Raw genomic sequence first — 19,533 nt, forward strand, 5'->3', positions numbered from 1 at the left:
TTGGTAAAAAGTGAATAATCATTTTTACTTTGAACAAAACCCATTTCACAAAGAGCACTAGTTAATTTAGCATTCCATTGTCTAGGAGCTTGTTTTAAACCATAACGAGATTTATTTAACTTACATACTCTATTATCTCTTTCATCAAAAAAACCCTCAGGCGGTTTCATATAAACATCCTCGTATAAATCACCATATAAAAAAGCATTGTTAATGTCTAATTGATATAGTGGCCAGTTTTTCTGAACAACAAGAGTAATAAGACATCTTATAGTAACAATTTTAACAACAGGAGAGAAGGTCTCATCAAAATCAATACCTTCTCTTTAACTATAACCTTTTGCTACAAGTCTAGCTTTATATCTTTCTATTTCACCATTAGACTTGTATTGAATTTTATAAATCCATTTACAACCTATAGTTTCTCTACCAGCAGGTAATTCAGTAAGTTCCCAAGTATTGTTTCTATACAAAGCTTCTATTTCATTATTCATAGTATCAACCTAATGCTTTTCTTTACTAGCTTGTAAATAAGTTTGAGGTTCTGTACTTTTATTAAGTTCAGAAACAAAACTGAAACAATCTTTACTAAGATTTGCATACCTCACAAAATTTTCTAAGCCATACTTGGCAGAACTATACACCACATAATCATTATATTTTCAAGGAAACACAGAATTTCTATCAGATCTTCTCAAATTCTGACCTTGAACATTAGATTAATCAATCATATCATTAACAATAAGATCATTATCATTTTCAGCATTTTCATTAGCAACAAAATCATTATCATTTTCAGCAATTACATCACCCTCAGAATTATTTTCATTATCCTCATGTGTTGCTGCAACAACCTCCTCATTGGTAATGTCTTCAGTGACACTGCCAGAATGAGAAGGGTCACTGCCTTCACTACTAGGATATGCATTCTCTCTCACTTCATCATAGGATGTGTTAGGATACTCATTTTGTTCAAAAATTGATAACTGATCAATACTATTATCACTAATAGTATTATCAGTACTGTTATTAAGGTTTTCTTTTAAAGGAAATTTATCTTCAAAAAACTTAACATCTCTTGAAAAAAATATTTTTCTATCATCAAGTGACATCAACTTATAAGCTTTCTTTCTATTAGAGTAACCTAACATGATACATTTAATAGACCTACTTGAAAAGTTATCAAAATTATTTAAAGTTTTTGCAAAAACAAGACAACCAAAAGACCTAAGATGTGAGAGAGAAGGAACATGTCCAAAGACTAACTCATAAGGAGACTTTCCTAAAAGCACAGAAGATGGCAACCTGTTAATCAAGTAAGTAGCAGTTAAGATACATTCAGGCCAAAGACTAAGAGGTATTCCCCCCTGAAACATAAGAGATCTAGCCAAATTAAGAAGATGTCTATGTTTCCTTTCCACAATTCCATTTTGTTGAGGACTATAAGCAACAAAAGTTCGGTGAACAATCCCATTAGTTTCAACAAACTGAACAAATGAATTATTAATAAACTCTGTCCCATTATCACTTCTCAAAGTTTTAATGGTTTTTCCAAACTGATTTTTTAATAGATTAAAGAAAACTACAACATTAGCAAACACTTCATCTTTAGATTTCAAAAGATAAACCCAAACTACCCTGCTATAATCACCAACAATAGTAAGAAAATATCCAAAACCACCTCTGCCAATAACTTTATAAGGTCCCCAAACATCCAAATGAACAAGTTCACCTAGTTCAGTAGACACATGATCACTTAAAGGAAAAGGATCTCTAGTTTGTTTAGCATGATGACATATATCACAAACATCCAAAGTTTAATGTTTATATTGTAAAACAGGGTGAAGTTTTTTTAACACAATATCTGCAGGATGACCAAGCCTATAATGCCAAAGTTTTTTAGACACATTGCAAGCATAAGCACAATTAATACCTTCAGATTCATCACAAATATAATATAATCCATCACACTGATTACCAATCCCCAGAACTTTCATTGCACTCAAATCCTGATTCAAAATGTAACACTTATAATCATCAAAGAGAACTGACATCTTACTATCTTTAGCAAGTTTATGAACAGATAGTAAACTAACACAATATTCAGGAACAGCGAAAACATCAAACAAAGTTAAAGTTTTAGTTAATTTAAGATTTCCAATTTTCTGAATATATGCATAAGTACCATTAGGGTGTCCTACTTTGATTTTTAATTGTGAAATATCAATTATATCAACCATATTTTCTTCAGAAAAAGTTATATGATGAGTTGCACCAAAATCTGAAATCCATTTTTTTCTTCTTCTTGTAATGTTCGATTTTATATTTGAACAAAAAAATTTTGAAAATTTTTTGTTAAACAACCTACTATTGTTAAAGAACAAACCTGCCATATTAGTAACAACATTCTTTTCTTGAGTAGACTCTTTGATCATAGAAACAATCCTAGCAAGCTGTTCATCAGAAAACTGGACATTTCCATCACTACTTTGTGGTGTAGCAACAGAATTATTTGAAACCTTTTTTTGAAAACCTTTTTTCTTTCCAAAATCACTTGGATAACCAATCAACTTAAAACATTTTTCCATAGTATGACCATTAAAACCAAAGTGTTCACGAACAACAGAAGACTGATTTCTATAACCAGATTGAGTTACAGAATTCTTATTATTTCTTTGAAATAGATTTGAAGCAGTATTCCCTTTATTAACAAATTTAGAAGCAAACACAGAATTTTGAGATTTTTGAGACATAGAAGAAGAAGAAATCCCTCTATGAGATTCTTCTCTAGAGATCAAAGAATAAGCAGTTTTTACATCAGGCAAAGGATCTTTAGTTAAAATGTTACTTCTAACATGCATATATATATCATCAAGACCCATTAAAAACTGCATAAGTTTCAACAATTGATTATTCTTAGAGAAATCAGCAGCAGCATGACAAGTACATCTAGGCAATTGAATAAGAGCATCAAACTGTTTCCACAATGCATTCAACTTATGATAATAATCAGCAATAGGCATACCATTCTGACACAAAGAGTTAATTTTATGATGAAGATTAAATGTGACAGAACCATCAACTTTATCGTAAGCTTCTTTAAGTTCTTTCCAGATTAAAGATGCTTTCCCAAAAAAAATTTGACCTAGATACAATTCTTCAGCAATAGAATTCAAAATCCAAGAAATTACAACAGCATTGCATCTATCCCATTGTCTACCTAGAACCTCATCAGTATTAGATCTCCTACATGTACCATCAATAAATCCAATTTTATTTTTTGATTCTAAAGCCAAAATCATTGCACAGCTCCACACCTTGTAATTCTCAGTTCCTTTCAGTTTAATAGACACAATAGACAAAGTACTGGAATCATTAGGATGCAAATGTAAAGGACTACCAAGATCAAGCTTACTAATCAAAGTCACATTATCATTACTCACATCAGAATCAGTTTCATATTGATAATCAAAGTTAACATTATCATCATCCATTTTAACCTATTAATCAAGCACAGTATCAAACAAACAGTTAATCTCAATTAACAAACAACAAATAATAATCGCAAATAAGCAAGTAAATCTCAATTAACAGCTTCACACAAGTAATTAATCTCAATTAATCACTTTAAACAAACAAAAACAGAAAATAGAAAATATATATATATATTTTGAAAAATAAATCTTATCTCCCAAAAGTGTCAGGGACAGGATTCCTTGCCTCTCACGGAGGTAGGTCAAGTTTAACACAATTGTTTTGAATGAGATAAGATGAAAAAATTAATTTCAAAAACAGAAAAATAAAGAGAGAGGGAAAGAAGATGCAAACAGTGCTATAGAATGACGCAAAATCTGGAACCCTACTAGTTTATTGATTCACTTAGTCAATAAACGTAGCAGGATCAGAAGATGATGAATAAACTGCAGCAGAAACAACCAAGAAATTAGATTTACTTATTGATTCACTTAGTCAATAAGATAAACCTAATAAATCTTCAATCAGATCTTGAAATTCTTAACCCTAATTTTTCTCAAAAAATTAGGGTTCTTAGAAGACAATTGAATCTAGATAATTAAACGGTGATTAGATAATCATACGCCGTTCTCAAATCCAGATCAAGACAAAAAATCCCCAAATTAATCGAAAACTCTAAAAAGTATTATTTATTATTTATTTTTTAATTCGATTAAAACACAACGATTCTTGGAACCTGGCTCTGATACCATGAACAAAATATTATTATTATTAATAATCTCTTATTATTCTCTCAAGAATAATATATCTAGATCTAATCTCAATTAGATCATTAAATTCAATTAACAACACTCACAAAATGATTGATTGATTATGAAATTAGGGTAATATTTTTCTTTTTATACTCCAGCTCCATCTTCTCTCTTTTGACACATTTGGTCCCTTAACTTATACACCGACTTATCCTTCTGCTATATGAACTTTTACAGCTTCAACCCTTCTCCATCTTAAATTGTCTTGTCAAGTCCTGCAATAATCTAATCATACAATAAGAGCACTGAACTAATTTTAATGAATAAGATTATACTTTTATCACGACTCTTGAACAATTTAACCGATTTCAATTTAGCTTATAATATATGGTAGTTCCCAACAATATTATATTGATAAACTAAGTTTACTTAGTACTCGCCAATTGGTTGTTGTCTCATTAGTAAGGTCTTAGATTTTGGGAAATTCGGGGGGGGGGGGGGGTTGAGAGTCTTGGGTTTCATCCCCGACATGCGTGGTTCGAGCTCCGCATACTACCCAACTGGATATTATTATGGTGTCTCGAATTCTAACTACTCACATGAATGAGAGACAATTACCACCTTCAATCAACCTCACATCTATACTTAATTTAGTTTCTTATATACCTCTAGCTCTTACCAAAGTTCTTTTGCATGATGATTAGCTGTGATAAAGCACTTTGCATATGAGCTTGGTTTAATCACGTGTGCTATATGCAATATGAATCACATCAAGTGTCAAGCATTGTTTTTTTTCTTGATAAAGTGATTTAACACCATGCTCTTTTATTAACATTTTATTGTTGTGTTGTGGGGGGGGACTCTTACTTCTTGTATCTAACCTCGTAAATGAGTGTAGATGAAAGAAAATGGCATCTTACCTAACATACATAAATACAAACACATTCTTTGTTTTTCTAATAGGCAGAACACAATCCTTGTAAAGTAAAAATAAGATAAAATCATATCTCCAAGTCTCCAACCCACGTATAGTGATCTATTTTTTATTGTTGGTTTGTTGTGCAAAGACATTTTTGTCCTTGTAGGCCCATTTAAGGTTATGGTTAGAATTTGCGTTGTGGAAGTTGGGTTCCTTTGGATAAAGCTACCTTCCAAATTGATACTTGTGATGGAAGATAGATTAGGTTATGTTGGGTCAAAGAGTAAACGATAAGCAGTAGTTTGGTAGGTTCATTTTATTTTATTTTTTTGTATGCATGTGCATTTTAATATTTTACATTTACACCCACATGGGTTTAGGCTATATATGAATTGTACACTGTAACTTGGTTTCAAAACCATATGGAACTTTTGACTTTTAAAGAGACTTTGGCTTTTCTTGTCGGGTTTGTTGGGTTTTCTGGCTCGGTGTCATTTGGTAAAGGGAGATGAATTGCCAGACTTTTTTTTCTTTATTCTGGTGGTTTTTATTCATCAGTAGTCTTATTTACCAATATATTAAAGGAGTAAATCATATATAAATAATTAAATTTGTTTTGAATCTTAAAAACTCTATTGTATGTATCATACTTTTGAGCTTCTTTGCTATTGTGTGTATGTAACATCTTATATTTTGTAAACCGATGATATGTTATCGATTATGATGACATGACAGGATGATGTGGCAACTTATATGATTTTCACAACAATATAAACCTTGTTACGCAATGAAGAGGTAATCGAATATATACATTAGCTATGAATTAAAGTTTGATACATACAATAGAGATTTAAAAGTTAAATGTTTTCATTAACAACATGTGACAAGTTTATTACATTTTTATGTGTTTGTCCCCATATAAATGTAGATGTTTCAATGATTTAATGGTGAAAATCTTTGATTGTGTATCTAACATAATTAAAGCCATCCAAGAAAAACAATCTGTTCTTAAGTATCCAAAGGTGAATTGCAGATTTGACATAACAAGAAAACGTATATGTTGAATATGAGAAACTCATACATTAATTGTGATCTCGAATCAAATGGCTTTAGACTGTTCGGAGTGGGGGTCTTTTGTCCCGACGCCGCCCCTTCGCCGCCCCTCTGCCGCGTTGTACACCGTCCCGGCGGGCGGAAAACACCAAAAACCAACTCTTCTGGCAAATATTGATCGCCCCTCTTTGTTTATTTTTCAAAACAAATTGAGCCGTTGAACGGCTACTTTGGGCCAAAATTCAATTTTTTATTTATTTTTAAATTACATTACTTATATATATATATATACTTCACCATTTTATTTAACAAAACCTACTAAACACTTCCAATCTTTCACATTTTTCTCTCTAAAAAATCAAATATGTCTTCCGCATCATCAGCCGCTCCTGTTAGCCAAGAAGAGTCTACAACTAGTTCCGGTTCCGATGAGTACGATGACGCGGTCGAGAGTGTCGCAATTACAGCCGTTCAACTCGCAATGCGAGTTGCCCAAGACGAGGCCCCGGTTCGGCCACCGGGATTCTTTTGTCGAACAACACTTGTTCGACGAAGGGTTGAGGCAAATGTCATTACTTTTATGAGAATCCCACGTATAATCAAAGACAGTTTAGGCGACGTTTTCGTATGTCGAAGCGTTTATTTTTGAAGATAAGTGGTGACTTGGAGGCGGAATATATATTGCATAAATTTACATATATTAAGTATATATATTTAATTAAATTGTACGTATAAGGTATACGCGAATTGTATGAATACGTATACTTACGAAGGCCTACTTGGAGTGATCTCCAACGTTTGTATGAGGTTCATGATGAAGTTCATGGATTCCCCGGCATGATAGGTAGTATTGACTAAATGCATTGAGCGTGAGAGATGTGTCCCACAGCGTGGCAGGGCACGCACACACGATGATGTTGGACACCCGTCGTTGATGCTTCAGGCGGTTGCATCTTATGATTTATGGATTGGGAACGCCTACTTCGAAAAACAAGGATCAAACAACGACATTAATGTATTCAAATCGTCACCCGTTCTAGAGGAAATCATTTCCGGATTAGCGCCTACAAGTAAGTTATATAACTTGTCTTTAATTATATATGTTAAGTATATATATATATATATATATAAGTATTTATAAATATATGTATTTATTAAGTTATATAATTTGTCTTTAATTAGGTTCCTTTTACGCAAACGGAAACTTCTACAAGTCCGGATACTACCTCACAGACGGTATATATCCTGAATACACCACGTTTGTGAAGAGTTTCACCGACCCGTTTGATGAAAAACGACGATTGTTTAAGCGTAAGCAGGAGTCGGCACGCAAGGCTATTGAGAGGACGTTCGGTGTTCTAAATAAGAGATGGTATGTTTTAAAATATCCGGCACACTATTGGAAAAAAGAAACTATGGTTGATGTCGTATATGCTTGTATTATCATGCATAACATGATCTTACAAGATGAAGATAGAGCTTTTTGCCAAGACTTCAACCCGAACGACCCAACGTTGGACCCGGCATATTGGATGCAACAAACGCCGATTGAACAACGTATCGCAAATGGGGAAGCCGCCCGAGACAGGGAAGTACACAATATGCTGAAAGCGGATTTGGTTGATCATCTATGGGCAAACAGGAGGCGTGGCGGTGCACAACCCGACAACGAGCCCGAGTTCAACCTAAACGACTATGTTAGCGATGAGAAGTAGTACTTTAGTATAAATAAAATGTGTGTAATGTAGTTTTTAGTTTAAGTATTATTCGTAGTTTGTTGAATTATTAGTCATAATTTAGTTTTTAGTTTAATGTAGTTCGTAGTTTAATTTTAGTTAAGTAATGTAATTTTTTTTAATTTTAATGAACTTTTTAGTTGTATTTTAAATATATATATATATATAATATATTATTTATATTTATACTTATAAAACTAAAATAAAACTAAAATAAAACCAAAAAAGAGGAGTCTCACTCCACAAAAAAGTAGGGGCAACTCTTGGAAGGAGCCCCCGCCACATGGCGGAAGTCCCCCCCATGTGGGGAGCCCCAAAGCCTTTTCACTTCTCATAGTCTTAGAACTAGTGGAAATAACCTATATGATAAATGTTTTTGTCTCTAGAAACAAAAACCCGGTTCAATCCTAACATGTTTAGCATTATTGATAGTAGTTTAGAAGTAATGTAAATTTGTTGTTTAAAAAAAATTCATCAAATAAGTGGTTGTGTAAATGTATTGTGTATGTAAATTGACTTTCAGAAAAGTTGTATGCAAATGTACAGGGTACTTTGAACTTTCCATTTGTGTATGCCGTATGGAACCTAAATTAATTTGCCTATAATATTTGTCTTTTTTTATAACTCATTTAATGGCCAATAAAATATGTTATGGCATCCTTGTATATAGTACAAGACGAATAGGATAGTTTGCCTTTCTAAATACATTACGAGTATATGTCGAACATTTAATAGCACCACCTAAATTAATAATGAAGGCAAACATAATCTTTATATGTATAAAAGCTAAATATATTTATGTTATTTTCAGAACTTACAAAAATCAATGGAAAAGATTTCACTTGCTGGCCACTCGATCACTTTTTGGCCCCCTTTGTTAAGTTGGGATAGTTTCAAACAAAATTTCTTTAGCATGCATCATTCTTAGAAGCGGATTCGAGGTTAAACTAAAAAATATCACAAATATATGAATTACTATTGTTTGCCTTTATAGATTTATGATCACCATTAAGCCTTCTGATACACAGATGTAGTCGGATTATGTTCTTTAACGAATAAAAGTTGCATTATTTCTATCACTAAACGACTCCGAATATTCCTTACTTTATAAGCTTATGATGTGAGGGGCTGATTCGATTGAACTATGAACTTCTTCACGAAGAAGTAAAAGCTTCTATCAAATGGTCCAACCTATAATCTAAAATTTGTTCTGAAATGCCATGTATCTCATCGAAGACAAAACCATATTAGTATGGTACCTAAATCGTCAACTTTGAAGCAAATATAACACTCTTTAAAATCATTTGTAAAACCAATTTTAAAAAGATCTTTAGATCAACAAATATAACGCTCTTTAAAATCATTTGTAGATTGCAGATCGAATGGTATTATTTTTTCTTGGGTTTTGCTAAATGAAGTGTTAAGATCTTTCGTTAAGCTGCATTAATTAGTTATATACTTACCATAAAATTCAGAGGGTAAGATTTTAATATTGGAATGTACAATTTTTTTATGCACTTTAATTTAATCACTAAAGGCTTTATTTAACATTTTATTTTTTTCTTTGTAAATATTTTGTGGCCATGTGGGGCCACTATGAACAACTTCATTAAAAATAAGACACAGTTTTGAAACTCAACTATTTTAATTTCATAAGATAATACTTAAATACTGTTTATCAGGCTAGTATTTAAGAAATGGTTAATTAGGTTTAATGGACCACCTGATCAAAGTTTTTCCAATGGAAACATTTTTTGCGAGCAAATTAAAGAGAAGTAGCATTTTATCACTTGACACAAACTTCTTCAAAGTTAATTAGAAAGTAATTATCAACTCAGGACATACTTCTTATATATCTTAATTATTGATTGTTGGGTTCTTTTCAGAAAAAGGTTTTAATAATAAGCTTTATCATTATCGTTTAAAACGGTGTTTTCGATTTGATATTGATAGTTCAATGAAACAATGGATTACGATGAAGAGTAGGCAGATTATGATGACGTTATAAAGGACTTCTAATAGTTGTTTTCAAACGATTGTATTGTTACTTATTTTAAAACTTTTAGTTTGTTTTTTAGGAGATTCTATTTTTAGGAATGCTCGTTCTTCTTTCCAGGTGTATGTTAAGTGATTTGTAAAATATATCTTTTTTCAACACTGATTTGTAATATATTGTTTCATGTTAAATTTTGCAATAAACCTTATACGGTGTATATATTAAAAAATGGATATTTATTGATAGCCACACAAAAGGCCGAAGAACTGTGTTCATAACTGATCGATAACAAATGTAGGCAATAAAAATTACATTAGACCACAACTTTTTTCCTTTTATGGTTGCTACAAAATAACTTGGACATTTAAAATTATCCTTTAATTTCATTTAACTGTCTGTTACTTTTAAATGCTAACATGGCAATAAAATCGTACAAGTAAATGTTATGTACCATATTCCCGCAATAAATTTATTATAATTCATCAATAGGGGTGTAATTTAACGAGTCGAGAGTTACTCCAGTTCGAACTTATTTAAAATTGAGCATCAACATAGAAGTTTTGTAACTCAAACGCAAATTTACTAAGTTAATTTCATGAAGTGAGGGAGCTTTTTGAACAAAAAACATATATTATGATCGAGTTAGACAAGCCCAACAAGTTTAAAGTGAATTTATTATTACTTTTCAAGCTACAAAATTAGTTTATTCATGATCGAGTTAAAATGTATTATTAAAAAAACATTCTTAGGAATTTCAGTATGAGGTTAACAAGCAGTTTTTATAATACTAACAAGTTTTAATTAAAGGCATGAGATTTTAAGTGTATATTTTATGGGGTTGACATTTATTTTTACTCAATAAATACATAAAAATAGTATTAAAAATATAGAGTTTTATAGATAGTATGGGATTGTCTTATAGTTTCATCATTGAATTCAAGTGAAATAATTATTAAACAAATTAATTTAAATATTTTTGATACTCCAGTCGACTCGGTTAATTAATTGCTAGTTTGCTACTCCTAAACACACAAAAACAAAGATGAAAAAAAAAAACAATTTTTAAATTTTGTCTTTGTAGAAGATGTATGTTTATAAGAGAAAGAAATAAAAATCTGTCAATAGCAAAGTAATAAATGTATGTGGCAGGTTCCACAAATGTCACGTTGTACTGGTCCATGTCACCGCTAAACCACCTGACCTGTCATTACCGAACCTTCCACGTAGGCTCGGACAACCGTTGTCTTCACCCGAACCTATCCCCATACCAAATACCAAGAGAATAATATTCACAAAAACAAAAAGAAAAACAGAGATTTATTTTCATCAGTAGTAGAGTCATTGCTCCTTCTCAAAGAAGCCAAAAACACCCACCTCTTCATTTGCTTTCTTCCCAAGCCATTTTTTCATCATCAAATACAAATATTTGTTTGTCATTATTTCTATCTCTCTGTCTCTATTGTATTTTTTTTTTCTTGAGCTTTTGCTAGCTGTTTTTTTCATTAAAAGCATTCACAAGCCACATTTCCCAACAGAAAGTGAAATTATAATCACTCCCTTCACGGTTAAGTTTATCAACCGATCAAATCTCTCAATATATATACACATATTTTATACATACATATATATAGTCCATTCATTGTGTATATCTTAATATCAATCAATCAATATTTATAAATAAATATATCCCTTTTCATTATATGATGAAAGGAAAGGGAAAAGGAATGTCTCCTCATTTAGGCATTCTTTTGTTGGGTTTCTGTTTTGTTAGTCAGTGTTTTGGCATAATGGATCCGGTGGATTTTTTGGCATTACAATCTATTCGTAAATCCTTAGAAGACATGCCGGGTTCTAACTACTTTTCATCATGGGATTTTACTTCCGACCCTTGCAATTTTGCTGGTGTTTATTGCGAAGGGGAGAAAGTTGTTGCGCTGAATTTAGGCGACCCAAGAGCGGGTGCTCCTGGTTTATCGGGTCGCCTAAATCCAGCTATAGGTAAATTATCCTCCTTGGCAGAATTCACCGTTGTGCCAGGGAGGATAATGGGCGCATTGCCCTGGACACTGTCCCAGCTAAAAAACCTTAAGTTTTTAGCGGTAAGTCGTAACTTTATTTCTCACGAAATCCCGGCATCACTTGGTGAGCTACGAAATCTACGTACGCTTGATTTAAGCTATAATCAGCTTACTGGCAATATCCCATGGGACGTTGCCGGTATACGATCCTTAACCAATGTCATATTATGTCATAATCATCTCGCCGGCTCAATCCCTTATTTCGCGTCACAAACACTAACCCGATTAGACCTTAAACACAACGATTTATCCGGTTCGATTTCCCCAAATTCCTTACCTCATTCATTACAATACCTTTCTTTATCATGGAACCGGTTATCCGGTCCAATAGACCAACTCTTACCCAAACTAAACCGGTTAAATTACCTAGACTTAAGTCTAAACCAATTTTCTGGATACATCCCTGGATGCATCTTCACATTCCCAATTTCAAATCTCCAACTTGAAAGAAACCAGTTCACTGGACCGGTCCAACCAGCCGGTTCTGTCACAATCCAAACCGTTGATCTAAGTCACAACATGCTATACGGTCAAGTTTCACCCCTTTTTGCAACGGTTCAGAATCTTTACTTAAATAACAACCGGTTCACGGGTAAAGTTCCAACGGTTTTCGTGGACCGGTTAATGGCAGGAAGTATACAACTTTTGTATTTACAACATAATTTTTTGACAGGAATGCCAATTAATCCAAGGGCTAATATTCCCATGAGTAGTTCATTATGTTTGCAATATAATTGTATGATCCCTCCGGTTCAAACTCCATGCCCGATCAATGCGGGTACCCAGAAGACCCGACCCACTTCACAATGTATGGAATGGAAAGGTTAATAATAAGGTTTTTTTTTGTATTTTTGTTACTTATATAGATATATATATATATATATTTAGTATAAAGTTATATAGTATAACTTTTTTGGTGTGGGGGGTTTGTTTTTAGATTCATTTAATTAAATTTTGGTGTGGGGAAAACATGAGATTATATATCATCTTGATTAATGATTATAATGTATTTCTTGTGAATAAATTTCTCTTTTGCTTATGGATGTAGTTCATAATTTTTGTTTTATTTTTAATGTTATTTTTGGTAGCTGTATTTTTGTGTTATGCTATTGTCATTTTGTGCAATGTGAGATTGTGTTGTTGGTTTTAGGATTTTTGTGGTAATGTATGATTAGCATGATACTATGGTCTATGATTTGGTCAAGGCACAAAGTGACAAGGAGTTACATTTCTTTTATTTTGAATCTATAAAAAAAGATCATAGAAACTTTATGTAACACACACTCAAATGGAGTATTCCCTGTTGGGGAACTCGATGTGGCCATTAGTTTGCCAATGAATTCTTACTTCTTAGTCCAGTGGTTTAAGAGGAAGGTAAAAGGTTTTGTCTTTTTTGTAAGGTAATTAGAGGTGTAATATTGTTGGTTGGTTTAATGAAATTTGTCGTTCATAAGAAATATTCAACATTGGTGAGATATTGACCTAGACCAATTCCATTTAGAAGTTTAATTAATGAAATCGCATATAGTAAACTGAACTAAGAATTACATCCCTTTAACTTAAACAGATAATTGCTATGCAATAAGTTTAATGTGCATTTTGTGTAATTGAGAGATAACGCCAATGTAATGCTGCATATACATGTATAGATGGGTGTGGAGCAATTATATTTGTATGGATGTTTGTGGAGGCACATGAGAGATAGTTGAGTGTGCCATTCTTTTCAGCTTTCAATTTGCATGGGTGTGTTGTGGAACTGAAACAGCATCATTACTCTCAATATTCATATTTTGGTCCCCTTCATTGGGATGTCAATTTTGAGGGATATCCATTCTTTTCTGGTTGTGGTTGTTAGTTGTATCATCTTCTCTATGACTATAATGATCTTGAGACTTGAGAGAGCTTGAAATCGATATATAGTGTTTTCTAGTTCTGTTTTTTTGGGTAATGTTTTCTAGTTCTGTTACTCTTGACTAATTTGTGTTTCCCTTTTATAGTTTGATATATAACATACGATGATAACAAGTTAATTTGTAGCGATTTCAAAATGCAAAGGAGTTGTGTATTCTTTCTATATCGTTGAAAAGTTTAATTAGCACTTTATAATAGGACTATAAACAAACCGAATAAATAGGACTGAAACCTTTTTCCTGGTTATTCATTTAACATTTTAACTTAATGAAAGGTTCACGAACAGATAAACAAATATACAATTGTTCAACGAATTACTCGTCAAGTGGTTTATGAACGATTCAACGAACACTTAGTTTGTTTACCGTCATACTAAAAAAACGGTAAATAGGTGGGAACCCTCTTGTCCCATGTACCGTTTTGGTACTCAGGGCTCACACTGCATAGAACTCATGTCTGATAAGTCACCATTCTCACACATGGAATCAAAAGATATAATTTTTTCACTTGCCTTTGATAAGTTTTAAACATGTGAACTCGAAAATTCGATAACAATAACAAAAAAGATGATGAAAACGATGGGATGAAAGATGTGTAATTTGATAGGACATTATCGTCCAATTGATGAATAATAAAAAAAAAACAAAAACAAATGGCAAAAACAACTAAGTCAAGTCCTTCAATAGTTTTGAAAAAACTATAAATAAATAATATAGTCAAATGAGATATATCTTTTTCTTTTCTAGTCTCTTTTTGTTTTTTATGTTTATTATAAACTATAAACTAATTAGTATATGAATGTATGGACTTATGAAGAGACAAAAAGCACTCTTCTTTAAAGGGAATAGAAACCTTACCCTTTTAATTCCAAAGTGGTGGTGCTGAAATACATATATGATTAAATAATCAAACTTCTTCCCTAATTCCAATTATCTTTTTTGAGCATATCGAATCATATACAAGGTGGGTCTAAAGCAAAATTTGATTTATGATATAACAACACTAATGTAGGTCAAAGTAAGATGGTGAGGGTCGGGGTCTTTTTAGTTCCCTTTTCCTCACAAACTATGTCTTAAATGACTAATTATCGACCATAGTACATGGGACCCTTGTGTTGTAAAAAGCTTTAAGTTGTTTTATAGCTAAAGATTATGGATATATGTTTTGCTTAATTCTTTTCGAATTCTTTCTATGGTGCTTTGGCCTAATTATACAAAACTAATGTTATATCGAATTTATTCTCAGACTTTCTTCTGAAAAAATTAATAAAAGGCAAATTAAATCCCTTAATATGAATAGTTTTTTTAATGGCATTGAACTTTATATTAAGTAAGATATGCTGGAAGAACTAGCTAATATTCACCGTACGTTCCAGGAAAAGGATTAAGAACTCTAACACGACTTTAAAAAAGACAAACACGTAAAATAACAACAATTACAAACACGTAAAATAGCGACATTCATTAATATATAAAGAGAGCAAGACACGCAAAAAGAACCTCCCCCATTGATAGCTCTAATATGAATAGTATGACCTTACACACCCTAATATTCAAAGAACCTTAGTGATCGAACCTTATACGTACATAACGAGTTTTTAGTTAGTGTAAAATGTATAGCTATGTGAAGCATATTAATATTGTTCAGAGATTAAAAATTTCTTGGTATAATTATCATTTTTCAATTTATTTGGGTGTGTATTGGACAAAACTCCAATCACCAATGATCTACCAATATATATATAACAAAGTCGTAAATTCATTTCTAAACAAATAGGAAGCCTTGGATGAATTTCAACTTTGATTTACAACCATTAGATTAAATTTAATTATTTCATCTTTGTAAAATGACGATATGAATACTTTTACTTTATATGATTAGACAAATAACCCCCTTAAAAATATATCATAAACCGTAAAATAATTATAAATTATTAATTATAAATATATATAAAATATAAATATAAATAAATATAAAACTATATGTAAAAGAGTACGCAACTTTCCTCCATTCGATGAACTTCCAGGAACTTCCAGTCATATAAAACTATATGTGTATTAAATTTTATTAAGATCATATTATTTATTTTTATATTCAATTTATAACGATTAAACAATTATAGTAACAATTGTTCTAATTAAAATTATATTTTCGGATCTACTTCATTTGTATTATGGAAACTTTAAAAATAGTTATTTTCTTTCTAATTATAATAGTAAATATAAATAAATATAATTTATATTTAAGTTTGGATCTACTTTATTTTAAAAATTAGGAATTATAACTATAATTAGAATATTAACTGTTTACATTTATATTTATATAGATTTTGATGTCAAATACACGGGTTTTAGAGCTTATAAAAAATACTTATATATTAAAATATAAAAATGTACTTAAAAACAAATTAAGATATTCAAATGCAAATACTGAATGCTAAATCATATAAAGATTGGATGGTGTAACATGGTTTCTTTTATACCGAATCTTCCAAAAAAACAATATCTTAACCTTGATTACACAACTGACCGAGTTCTCATTGATGTCTAGCAAAAAATAATTTTATTTTCGTTAGCCATGATTCTTAAGAACTATAAAAGTAGTATTTGGTTCGTGAGTTTTCAATGATTTCGTGGGTTGTGATTTTTTTTTTTTTTTGAACGTATTAGTAGGGTTCGGTTTATTATTAGAAGAATATGTATCTTAAATTTAGTTTGATTACAATTCTTAATAAAAATAATGATTATCCTAATTATAGTCCGATTACAATTACTAATAACAACGAAATTACAATTAGCTATCTTGATTACAATTAGATAAGACGTTGAGAGTTTATACCTTATTGTATTTATGTAGACAATCGTTACTACATATATGAAGGAGATTAGTTTTAATTCGTATTAATCCAAATATTGTAACCTCTTTAACTTTTAGCTATATTTTGTTATTAAATAGACATTATGCAATAAAGTATTAATTATTTTTAAATTGGTTAAAGTGCAAATTGGTTATGAAAAACTAAATAGTGTATATTAATTATTTTTAAATTGGGTGAAAGTGTAAATTAATGATGAAAAACCAAAAAGTATAAATCAATAATTTTTAAATTAAATTGAGTTAAAGTGTAAATTGGTGATAGACTAAACCAAAAAGTGTAAATTAATACCTTTTAAATTGGGGTAAAGTGTAAATTGGTGATGGAAAACTAAAAAGTGTAAATAAAAAATTTTTAAATTGGGTTAAAGTGTAAATTGATGATGGAAAACCAAAAAGTGTAAATTAATTTAGACATATGTTGATTTAATTAATTGTGAAATTGAGAGTTGTAATTGGTCAGTTAAAGTTAGGTCAGTTGTCTTTTAGTATATATTAAAATTAAGATTAAGATAAGATGTCTGTATTATGGAAACTTTTAGATTTTCTTACGAGTCTTACTAAAAATTAATATACCTTGCCAATCAATCCACCCAATATATGTATATGTATATATAGATTAGGCGTACATTACGATTCAGAAACCCTTTTACTTTCTTTTTCTTATTATTCAATATCATAATTGTCGAATATTATTATTCAATTATATAATTGTAGAATATAACTCATGGCTGCTACAAACCAGATTATCTATGACAATGTTGCTGATGTTAATAACAACAAAGAGTCATGGACTATAAGGGTTAAAGTTATTTTGCGGTGGAAACAGGCCTTCAAGAATTATCCTAATGCTGTCTCCAGCCTTTATATGATCCTAATGGATGAGCAGGTATATCTATTTACTGTCTATAACATCAAAAATTCTGTATGTTTTTATTGGTTACATATTATTTATTATATGATTTATAATTATATTTTATATTACTCAATTTAGGGTACTAAGATCCAAGCATCAGTCAAGAAAAATCTAATCCCAGACTTTGAAAGTATTCTTGAAGAAGGAACGGTTAGAGTTATAAGTGATTTCGGAATAGCTTCAAACTCAGGAAGTTATATGTTAGTTAATCATCAATACAAGATAAACTTTTGTAAGTCAATAAAGGTCAAAATATTTATAGATTTTGATAATATCCTTATATCTTTCCAAGCTTTAGTGATATGCTGACAAAAAACTTGTCTACTCGTGTTGCTTTTGGTAGGTTGTTCATGTTTTTATATTCAAACTATATTCATAGATGGATACTTGTGTTGCTTTCGGTAATATGTTCCTGTTTTTATATGCTAACTATATTCATAGTTTTCTTTTATAATTTAATTTTAATTTCAATTCAAATAATTGTTTCTTTTTTTCCTACGGATGTTGTCGGTATGGTAGTCTCTGTTGATCTTATGATTCTTACCCACGAGGCTGGCAGAGATAAACACAATTAACTCTAGAACTTCAAGATCTACGGTATTCCTCTTTTATTTTAGTATTATTTTACTATCATATCTTATCAACCAATATATTATCACACATATTTATATGAATGGTTATAATCTGAATGCGTGTAATGGCAATAAAATTGCATGTGCTTTATGCCTTTATGGGACTCATATGCTATTCGGCTAAGCAAGTATATTTCAAAAAATCATTATGCTGATTCGTCATTTTTCTACATATGGAGAAGTTGAAGGAATGAAATAGTATGTCTTATTACGTTTTTCAATTTATTATTCTATACTCTATATATTTAGATTATTCTATACTTTAGGTTTGTCTGCCTAACCAATTTATATTACTCTATGTAGGAATGCCTCAGATAAGTAATTGTTTGTTCGGTTAAAGGCGAAAGGTCATGAAAGAACCACACGTCGCAGCATGAGATATAGTCACTAAAGATATAATTGGAATGCCATGTGGTTGGCCAATGCAGGATGCGCTTTATGTGAGTTTCCGTCGATTTTGGTATATAGGAATATTACTTGAGTCACCATTGTCATTAATTCTATCACAACTTACCATTTTAGTTTGTCGGGGTCCTTGACTTGGTTAATACTTGAGTGAATATTGCATTTTTGATGCTCTCTGGGCTCACTTGATGATCTAATGAGTTAGATTAGAAGGCCTTCACTAGCCTTCCTTTTTATAGCTGATCTTAATGATCTTGAATCAATCTCTTTCTTTCCCCTTCTTTATAGGCTTTTTCGTAGCACAATGAACTCTCATCATTGTGTTTGGAGAATTTGATATCTACTCTGAGTCACACTTCTGCCTATAAAGGCGAAATAGGAAAAGGAGACCCGTATCGGAACCCTGTTAGGGCTCACGTTGAAAATGAGATCTTGCAAGCTGCTATAGTTGATATGACTACATTCTTCAGGTCTTTATCTTGATTCATATTTTTAAGACTTGGTTATAATCTGATGTAACGTTGGTTTGATATTTTTACCTATGTTGTAGAGGAGGTGAAAAATTTAGTAAAAAGTTGTGGAACAAAATATGCATCGGTTACTTCCATACTTATCATTTAGGAAGAAGCTGTGACAATCACTCTATTTCTGGACAGCATGAACAATTATGATAACATCTGTTTGTATGTCCGTTTTTAGACTTTTCGTGTAGTATAAACTTTTCATTTATACATAAAGTGATATTGGTCTCCTCTTCAATTGCAGTACATTCCTAATAGCATTTCAA

General features: G+C 31.2%; 2 protein-coding genes across 2 annotated transcripts; one reads left to right on the forward strand and one right to left on the reverse strand.

Annotated features, from left to right (window-relative positions):
- Window positions 1-719: 719 nt before the first annotated feature.
- LOC122583139 lies at window positions 720-3,494 on the reverse strand. The gene is made up of 3 exons (XM_043755572.1): window positions 2,387-3,494; window positions 1,934-2,197; window positions 720-1,732 (listed from the first exon to the last, which is right to left on the reverse strand). The coding sequence occupies exons 1-3, from the start codon at window positions 3,492-3,494 to the stop codon at window positions 720-722; spliced, it is 2,385 nt and encodes a 794-aa protein (XP_043611507.1).
- Window positions 3,495-11,464: 7,970 nt separating this feature from the next.
- LOC122582292 (LRR receptor-like serine/threonine-protein kinase ERL1) lies at window positions 11,465-13,047 on the forward strand. The gene has a single exon (XM_043754663.1). It carries the CDS (start codon window positions 11,631-11,633, stop codon window positions 12,834-12,836), a length of 1,206 nt encoding a protein of 401 aa, XP_043610598.1. The 5' UTR covers window positions 11,465-11,630; the 3' UTR covers window positions 12,837-13,047.
- Window positions 13,048-19,533: the final 6,486 nt, after the last annotated feature.

Source organism: Erigeron canadensis, chromosome 9 (assembly GCF_010389155.1).
Source record: "Erigeron canadensis isolate Cc75 chromosome 9, C_canadensis_v1, whole genome shotgun sequence".
In the NCBI taxonomy this organism is placed as follows: Eukaryota; Viridiplantae; Streptophyta; class Magnoliopsida; order Asterales; family Asteraceae; genus Erigeron; species Erigeron canadensis.